General features: G+C 37.7%; 1 protein-coding gene across 5 annotated transcripts in view; it reads right to left on the bottom strand.

Annotated features, from left to right (window-relative positions):
• BIRC6 (baculoviral IAP repeat containing 6) overlaps window positions 465–10,419 on the bottom strand; it is a 210,165-nt gene continuing 200,210 nt past the window's right edge. For all 5 annotated transcript variants that reach the window (XM_018055092.1, XM_018055093.1, XM_018055095.1 and 2 more), the window contains 3 exons: window positions 9,724–9,912; window positions 7,349–7,483; window positions 465–1,596 (listed from right to left, as the gene is read on the bottom strand). In XM_018055092.1, the coding sequence (XP_017910581.1) occupies window positions 1,417–1,596; window positions 7,349–7,483; window positions 9,724–9,912 (504 nt within the window). In that variant the 3' untranslated portion in view covers window positions 465–1,416. The remainder of the gene's footprint in view (window positions 1,597–7,348; window positions 7,484–9,723; window positions 9,913–10,419) is intronic.

Genomic DNA, 10,419 nt, shown 5'->3' with positions numbered 1-10,419 from the left:
CATTTAAATGACTCTTCTTTCTCGTAAACTAACTTGATGACTCTTCTTTCTCATAAACTAACTCGATTCTGTCATGCTTGGTGTAACTCACTAGACCTAAAGCTAGGTGTTTTGGAAACTGATTTCCTGGTCACACGCTTCATTCACTTTACGGAGCTCTGGCGCTTGTTGTGAGAGTATCACGATCCCTACTTTTCCTGTTCCTTCACAGATGAACTCACTGCTCAGGATACAGCTTCTCCTCCTGGTCAGCTCCAGATTCAGGGTTTTCACAGGCCAGTTTTTTTGTATAGACACCGTCAAGAATCATTTTAGGTTTTCCTTTGTGATAACTGGTCTAAAAAAAAATATATATATATATATATATCCTTTCCTTTCCCATGAGTAGCTCTTGAAAATGTCCAATTCCTTGTAGAAATAGTATTTCACACCATCGCAAACTGTTTTAGAAACAAGACATACTAATACACCTAAGTCTTTATTTATTTGGCTCTAGGAAGAATTTGCATGAAAATGAGCCTATATGGCAAGTACAGCACCAGAGAGGTCCACCCTCTCTGCTCTACAGAGCCTCAGTGTTTCATACATACATGTGATGTTAGTAATAAAATCAGACAGTCCAGGAAGACAGGAGCCCTTTAAGGAAAATTCAGTTTAGAGTGACTTTTCAAATTGACCATTCTTTTTCATAGACTTAAATTCAAATAACAGATACATTCACAGGCCCAAATATTGGCATATAATAAAATCATGTTCATTTATTTTTCTGCATCTTAGAATTTTAGAAAGCATAAAATTAAATACGTTGAATGTAATAAATTCATCCATACAAGTGCAAGTCTTCAGCTATAATGCATTTTATGGCAGATTTATCATTTAAAAAATGTACCAGTAAATCAAAAAAGAGGGGGTATGTCCATTTAACTTTTATTGAAGTGTATGGAGGAGGTCTTCAGAAATCAAATATGAGCATGAAGATATGGCCAAACATAAAATCTATCAAATTCAGTGAAAAGTTGCTGACTTTAAATAGTAGTTGTAAGAATGACCAATATATATTCTTTGTTAACAACCCTTCACTCTACAGTAAAAAAAAGAAAACAAACATTCAGTAAACATTCTTTCCTAAGGTAGTTTCCCTTATATAATCAGTGATTTCTCCATTTCTTTGTATACACAAATTTGTTGAACATACCAATCAGTGGTTCTCACAATTGAAAAATAAAAGCACACAAAAGTTTACACTCTTGTACAGGTAAATAAAAGATCACCTTGAATTAAACTGGATCTCCTTAAGGGTGTAGTATAGTTTCAGTTTCATTACCTATTACATAATTAGTTTCTTACATACAAATATTGACATATTTGGCTTGTGCTTCAAAGCCTTTGTGTCTATGATGTCCAAGTCAACGCAGCTCATAATTTGAAGTCACTGGGGAGTTCTTTACTGCTGCTAGGTTTGACCTGATCATGCATTAGAGTCTCCTCAGCACCAGCTGTGGCACTGCACATCTCCGAGGAATCATCGGCATCAGGGTCCAAGCCTTCAGGACAGGGAAGTTTGAGCAGCTCTTCTCGGAGCTGAGCAGTGTGACGCTGTGCAGGGGTGAAGGAGTGATGTTAGAACTGCAAGCGCTAGGGTTAGCACAACATCACTGAAGGGAGGAAACGAGTTTAAAACAAATCCAAAGAATTGGGTCTACCGATATTTATTGTGGATCTTCCTTAAGCTAGCTACTCTAACAGGCAAATGAACAAAACTGGCACAAATCTCTATCTCAAAATATCTGATGTTGCTGATAAGCCCTGAGTACCTGAGTAGCATGACCACAGACTCTACCAATGCCCCAACCTCCGTAAAAGAAACTGTATTATTAATGGCTTAGAGGACACCAGTCATTTGCAATATATAGTTTTAAGTTAAAGAGAATATCTAGACTTGTAATACACGCTGCCTCTGACTTAAAAATTTTTGAGAAAAGCAGTCCATAAATTAAAATAAACCCACTGCTATTTTAATAAATGAAAACAGTATTTCTCAGGTACTAGACCTTATACAGAACACTTGAAATGTTTCATACTCATTATCTCATACCATGCTTGGAATACACCTTAGAAATAATTTCATCATCAGAATTTTTGAAAATGTAAACAAACGAAAAAAGATCTAGAGAGAGTACCTAACTTTGTATTACCTATACTGCCATTTTCATGGTCAACAAAAGAGTCCGAAATGCAGTACTTGGATGCAATCTCAAAAACGACAGAATGATCTCTGTTCATCTCCAAGGCAAACCATTCAATATCAGAGTAATCCAGGTCTATGCCCCAACCAGTAACGCTGAAGAAGCTAAGTCGAAAGGTTTTATGAAGACCTACAAGACCTTTTAGAACTAACACCCAAAAAAGATATCCTTTTCATTATAGGGGACTGGAATGCAAAAGCAGGAAGTCAAGAAACACCTAGAGTAACAGGCAAATTTGGCCTTGGAATGCGGAATGAAGCAGGGCAAAGACTAATAGAGTTTTGCCAAGAAAATGCACTGGTCATAGCAAACACCCTCTTCCAACAACACAAGAGAAGACTCTACACATGGACATCACCAGATGGTCAACACCGAAATCAGACTGATTATATTCTGTGCAGCCAAAGATGGAGAAGCTCTATACAATCAACAAAAACAAGACCAGGAGCTCACTATGGCTCAGATCAGGAACTCCTTATTACCAAATTCAGACTTAAATTGAAGAAAGTAGGGAAAACCGCTAGACCATTCAGGTATGACCTACATTAAATCCCTTATGATTATACAGTGGAAGTGAGAAATAGATTTAAGGGACTAGATCTGATAGATAGAGTGCCTGATGAACTATGGAATGAGGTTCGTGACATTGTACAGGAGACAGGGATCAAGACCATCCCCATAGAAAAGAAATGCAAAAAAGCAAAATGGCTGTCTGGGGAGGCCTTACAAATAGCTGAGAAAAGAAGAGAGGCGAAAAGCCAAGGAGAAAAGGAAAGTTAGAAGCATCTGAATGCAGAGTTCCAAAGAATAGCAAGAAGAGAAAAGAAAGGCTTCTTCGGCGATCAATGCAAAGAAATAGAGGACAAGAACAGAATGGGAAAGACTAGAGATCTCTTCAAGAAAATTAGAGATACCAAGGGAACATTTCATGCAAAGATGGGCTCAATAAAGGACAGAAATGGTATGGACCTAACAGAAGCAGAAGATATTAAGAAAAGGTGGCAAGAACACATGGAAGAAAGGTACAAAAAAGATCTTCACGACCCAGGTAATCATGATAATGTGATCACTAATCTAGAGCCAGACATCTTGGAATGTGAAGTCAAGTGGGCCTTAGAAAGCATCACTACAAACAAAGCTAGTGGAGGTGATGGAATTCCAGCTGAGCTGTTTCAAATCCTGAAAGATGATGCTGTCAAAGTGCTGCATTCAATATGCTAGCAAATTTGGAAAACTCAGCAGTGGCCACAGGACTGGAAAAGGTCAGTTTTCATTCCCATTCCAAAGAGAGGCAATGCCAAAGAATGTTCAAACTACCGCACAATGGCACTCATCTCACATGGTAGTAAAGTAATGCTCAAAATTCTCCAAGCCAGGCCTCAGCAATACGCGAACCGTGAACTCCATGATGTTGAAGCTGGTTTTAGAAAAGGCAGAGGAACCAGAGATCAAATTGCCAACATCTGCTGGATCATGGAAAAAGCAAGAGAGTTCCAGAAAAACATCTATTTCTGCTTTCTTGACTATGCCAAAGCCTTTGACTGTGTGGATCACAATAAACTGGAAAATTCTGAGAGAGATGGGAGTACCAGACCACCTAACCTGCCTCTTGAGAAATCTGTATGCAGGTCAGGAAGCAACAATTAGAACTGGACATGGAACAACAGACTGGTTCCAAATAGGAAAAGGAGTATGTCAACGCTGTATATTGTCACCCTGGTTATTTAACTTCTGTGCAGAGTACATCATGAGAAACGCTGGACTGGAAGAAACACAAGCTGGAATCAAGATTGCCGGGAGAAGTATCAATAACCTCAGATAGGCAGATGACACCACCCTTATGGCAGAAAGTGAAGAGGAGCTAAAAAGCCTCTTGATGAAAGTGAAAGATGAGAGTGAAAAAGTTGGCTTAAAGCTCAACATTCAGAAAACGAAGATCACGGCATCCGTTTCCATCACTTCATGGCAAATATATGGGGAAACAGTGGAAACAGTGTCAGACTTTATTTTTTGGGCTCCAAAATCACTGCAGATGGTGACTGTAGCCATGAAATTAAAAGACGCTTACTCCTTGGAAGAAAAGTTATGACCAACCTAGATAGTATATTCAAAAGCTGAGACATTACTTTGCCGACTAAGGTCCATCTAGTCAAGGCTATGGTTTTTCCTGTGGTCATGTATGGATGTGAGAGTTGGACTGTGAAGAAGGCTGAGCGCCAAAGAATTGATGCTTTTGAACTGTGGTGTTGGAGAAGACTCTTGAGAGTCCCTTGGACTGCAAGGAGATCCAACCAGTCCATTCTGAAGGAGATCGGCCCTGGAATTTCTTTAGTAGGAATGATGCTAAAGCTGAAACTCCAGTACTCTAGCCACCTCATGCAAAGAGTTGACTCATTGGAAAAGACTCTGATGCTGGGAGGGATTGGGGGCAGGAGGAGAAGGGGACGACAGAGGATGAGATGGCTGGATGGTATCACCGACTCGATGGACGTGAGTCTGAGTACACTCCAGGAGATGGTGATGGACAGGGAGGCCTGGCGTGCTGCGATTCATGGGGTCGCAAAGAGTCGGACACGACTCAGTGACTGAACTGAACTGATAGACATGTTAACAGAGAGTGGTTGGTTGTTTACAAGCATTAAACTTCAATTTATAACTTTCTAGTGGGAGACAAAGGATCTCAAATCTCACACTAAGGACTTTGAAAATTAGGAATGTCAATAGCTGACGCTGGAAATTAACCAACATTCATAAAACAAGGCAGTGTGTTCAACAGTAATAATGTAAAAAGCAATGAGTAAAATAAGGAAGATAGAGCTGGACAGAGACCGACCATACAATGCATTTTCTCTAAGGGACTTGAGCATCTGTGGATCTTGGTATTTGCAGGGGATCTTGGAACTAATTCCCTGTGGATACAGAGGACCAACTACATGATCTTTGACTTAAAAGAGCCTACATTTTGGTTGGTAGTTTACATAAATAAGCAAGATAAGACAACTATACATTTGCAGCCATTTGTAAGGCTTCAAAGTACATTTACATACTGGCAACTGAAAATTTTTCTAGCCCCAATTTCCCTTCTACCATGAACAATAGGAGAAAACATTAACTAAAGAAAAAACAAAATTGACAATTATGGAGGCCCAGTTAAGGTGGGAATACTATGCCTTTATTGTGAAATTAAGCAGAACAGCTGCGTACTTTTCTCAATTAGCATTCAGCAGCGAAAGTGTATCTCAGATGATAAAAATGTAGGCTGATTCAGAGCTAGAGATTTTTAAATCAGGATGACACAGGAAAAAAAAGACAAAGAGAATCTGAGATAAAAGCAAGATACCAACTGAAGTAACAAAGCCAAAGACGCTGGAATTTAGCCATTGAGTTTTTGTGTCAGGGAAAGACATATCTAAACACACTTGGGAAGATGTCGATCTGGTTATGTGCTACAGAAAAAACTGTAAGACTGAGAGGAGAGGAAGACTGAGCTATGAGCACTGAAGAGGAAAATGAGGAGAGAAATTCCTGTATGAAGGCAGCACTGTCAGGACCCAGCACTGAACAGATAGGTTTACTAGATGAAGGGGGATATAAATATCATCTGAAGATTTTAAGACAGAGAAAAGTGTTTAAAAGTAAGTAAATACAGAAAGTTAGAAAGACAGGATATCCAAGTAATATGCCAGTAATATAATTTTGAGAATGCTAAGAGCAGACAACTTTTAAAAGTTTGCACTAGAAAAAACAAGTGGAAGGACAGTCCACCGATGAAAAGTATAGGGGAAAACACAGACATTAGATCAGTGTTATGAGTGTTTTTAATAGGCAGGTACGGTGTTACAAGAGATTGTACTGAAATCATCCAATTTAAAAGTCAAGGCAGGTTCCATGAAGCAAAATTTAAGATGAAAACTGAATGGAAGTGAGCCAGCACAGCAGGTGAAAAGCAACATCTGTAAAGGTCTCAAGGGGGGATGAGGTCTGTAGACGGGAAGCCAGGGTCACTGGCTTTGAGAACCACGAGAGTTGATAACTTTCACAGAATGGAAATTCAACTGCAAAATGCTCTTTGGTGAGAGGGTCATTTAAAAACAGAGACAAAAGTATTAACAGCTTTAGTTTGGTAGTAAAAAGGCAAAAACATTTTTATAAATGGGGCAAGATAAAACTATCTTAGGAAGATGCAGATGTTAAGAAGAAACAGTTTTCTTTTAAAATGTTTTTATAGCAAATGGAAAATCTCAAACACACACAGAAGTAGGCAGAATATAAAATAAAACTCCCATGAGTCTACTTCAACACTTATCAACTCATGGCTAGTTTTCCTTCATCTATATTCCCACCACTTTTGTCATTTTATTTTGAAGCAAGCCTCAGATATCACATGGTTTTACATTCATAAATATTTCTGTGTGTAACCGGAAAAAACAGGAATATTTTAAAAATTCACCAATAAAAAACTAATAAACCCTTATTATCATCATCATCATCTAATCATTTTAAGTGAAGATACTTTTAAAGTTAGAAGGAAAGGAGCCAGTAGAGATAACTGTAATCAACGGAGGATAAAAGGAACAGAGGCGAGCAGATATCCCAAGGCAGGGAAGAAAGAGTGGCTGTTGAAGCTATGATTCCCACCAAAAAAAAAAAAAAAATTCACTCACTCCCAAACCATCATGTTCTACATTTCCATTCTGTGAACACCCAAGTTGGAAACAACAGCTCACTTCCTCCCAAACAGGTTTCTATTACAGACACTAACTACGACACCAACCAGCTGTCAGGGGCTCTACGGTCTCCGTCACTACTCCAAGAACAAAATCCTGCAAAGGAAGACGAACAGAGCAACACAGTGCACAGCGTCTCCCCATCGTCTCCATACAACTCCACGGAGCTCTGCTGGCTCACTTCCTATACTCACTTTTAATTTTAGGAACTGTCAATTCACTGTCAAAAGGAATGTATCTTTTCTGTAGGCTTTTGGGGTGCCTCTGAACTTAATACATTTACTGTTTCTTGCTAATGGTCATAGTTCTGTCAGGGAACACACATCTCTTCTTTCAAAGCCACCAGCAAGGCTTCTGTGAGGGAGGGTTACTCACCTTGAGAGCTGCTGCATGGTGAGACATGGTCCTGCCAACCCGCTTATCACTGCTGTACTGCTGGATGTCAGCAATCCACTCCTCACACTGGGCCATGATCTCAACTCTTTTCAAGTAAAAGTGTTTATGTATAACCTTAAGAGTAAACCACACCAGAGGACAAAAGGTGATCAGGTCAGAATTTAAAAGACAACATACGTGGCGTTACAAAGAAATAAAACTTAAAAGATACGGCAATTTTTTTTTTGGTCTCCAGAGAACTCAGTGTGGTGAACTGTACATTATTATTAATAACAGGGAAGAATCAGGATTATGGCATCAGATGATGTGTGTTGAAACAGCCAGGTTCTAGAGCAAAAAATAATGTCCTATCCCACTCAGACATTTCATTAGCTAATCTTATCCAGAGAACGTTAAGATATCTAGAACACAACAGGATCAGAAGTAAATGTAAATAAATGAATAACTAGGACAAAAAGTTACTGAAAACAGAAAAACTGTCAATTTCTATCTTTCAAAGAGAACTCGAACAACATCTGGATGGGTAGAGATTCTAAATCATTGGTATCTGCATAAAAATCAGAATCTTACCCTAAAACAGGCACTATTAATTTTGTCTTCTGGTTAACTTATGAACAAGATTTTATTTTATGAAGCTTATCTCCATGTGATAGACATACTTTACATTTCAATTTTTTAAACTTCTCTCTTTGGAAAACTGAGCAAAATTTCTGTGTATATAGCAAAAGTATGTTTTTCACAAATTCAAACTAGAAAATAGGTCATTCAGGAATTACTATTCTGTATTGTGAGTGAGCTACTTACTACACTGCTCAATGAGCTTGTCTCCCCTAAGAAAAGACAATACCTGCAATGGAAAAGTCATTAGGAAAGCCTGGGAATGCATACAAGGATACAAAATGAGTAAGAAACAACCTAACATGAAGAGCCACGATAAGCACAGAACAAGATTCAGTGAAGAGACTGAATGTGGTACGTGAGTAAAAGAATGAAGCCACAAGTGGCTACAGTCTGGGGTTTAAACGGTGCTTCTGATGAAAGATGAAAGGGAGAATCAAAGTGCAGTTTTACAGCGTTTAGGTTTGAGGTGGTTATTATACACTCTAGTAGACCTGTCACGTAGTTTATATATGTGGATACATTATTTGAATCTTAAGGACACTGAGAAATTAGTTTATGATACAAACAGGAGGAATGTTAAGTTCTTCATGGGCAGGAAATGAGTTTCATTTTTCCTTGGGTTCAGAGTACCTTAGTGCAATACCTAGATACTGGTTGCAAAATGAGTTGCTTAATTTAAGTAACCCAAGTTTGGAAAGGGACAGAACACTATGCTTAAGAGCATAAAGAAATGCATGTTTGTATCTCCTATATTAGGAAAAGTAATAATTATCCACAGCCTTGAATACAAGCCTTTAAAAAATAAAATACCCAACTTTGTCAGTCAAAGTGCAAATTCATTTAGTAATAAAAAAAGGAAGAAACATTTTTTACACTCCTTCAATAGATTCAATGATGCCACTTGTTAACTCTGTATATATAGCTAGATAGTAATAATACAATATTTGTTTAACAAAATTAATGATCAATTTAAAAATATTACAGGATCTTTAAAGATTTTAAATATCTTTAAAGATATTAAAGATCAATTTTCTATCAGGTAAATATGCCAGTTTTTCCTCTAAAGTGTCATGGTTTCTAGTACAATTGAAGAACAAAAATGTTTTATGACAAAGTTATAGTGTTAAGATATGATAAAGTAATCTGATATGACAAGTGAAAAATAAAATCATATTTTAGGCAGACTAAAGAGAGGTAACTAAGCCCAGGAAAAGAGCCACACTTCAGGACGTGGTAGAATAAAAGCATGTCACAGTATCAAGACATTTCAGAAAGTAATCCAACTTTTTCCTAAAGAAAATAAACTCTTTTTCTTCAATGCTGACTCACAGATACGAGTATAAGCACAAAGTTTCTATCTGTAAGATAACTAGATAAGTATCTCGCTGCTGCTGTTGTTCAGCTGCTAAGTCACGTTCAACTCTTTGCCACGCCATGGATGGTAGCCCATCAGGCTTCTCTGTCCATGGGATTTCCCAGGCAAGAATATAGGAATGGGTTGCCATCTCCTTTTCCAAGAAAAATATCTTAACCTCTAACTGTCCAAAAACATAGTCAGATGTCTTTTAGGAAATAATGGTTTAAAAAATTCATCTGTACTATACTTCTACTGATTTTTAATGATTAAAGACAATTACAGCACAGATACTCTAAATATAAATGCAAGCATAATACTAATAAACTATATTCTATAGTGCTTTAAAAAAGTATTTCATTAATTTTATTAAACATACTTCTTTAAAACATGGTGAAGGGTTTCTGATTTGTTCTAGCATTGCCCACTTAACCGTTGCTTGTCGAATGTTTCCGTCATATTCTCGAGAACTCTGTGTGCCACTGGGAGTGCCTCTAGACCGTTCATATCCTGGTTCATTAAAATAAGGCTCCGCTACTAATATAAGGGACTGAACAGACACCAACACCTGACAAACAAAGAAACAAAAAACAGTTACGACAGGACATTTCTACTACCAGTGAACTAATACCTTGCTCCATCAACGAGGAGTCCCTTTGAGTAAGTGCTTCCACATAATTTTATCACCATAAAGTCGATGTTAATAACTGACACTAAAGTACTTTATTAAAGCAAAGGTACAGCAGAATCTTATATAATGTTTATATATCATGTGTTTTACATTCTTGAATCCTTGAAAAAGAAAAATAGGCTTGAAGATCCTATTTCCTAAAACTACTGAAAAAACACTTGCTTATAAACATCTCCTATCAATTTAGACATCATTTTGCTCAAATTGTCCTTAAAGAGCATGACGCTAACAATGTACTCTTAACAATACTCACTCGTAAGGAAAACTACATGAGGCAGTCTCTACTTCAATTCCAAGGAAAATTGACTTTTACAGTATCACAAAAATCTTACTAGACCCTTCACTGGCAAGACGATATGTTTCTAAGACCACCTCTGATCCCCT

The sequence above is a fragment of the Capra hircus genome, chromosome 11 (assembly GCF_001704415.2).
Source record: "Capra hircus breed San Clemente chromosome 11, ASM170441v1, whole genome shotgun sequence".
NCBI classification, from domain to species: Eukaryota; Metazoa; Chordata; class Mammalia; order Artiodactyla; family Bovidae; genus Capra; species Capra hircus.
Note: the sequence above shows the minus strand (reverse complement) of the source record. Positions and strands in the feature narration are given on the sequence as shown.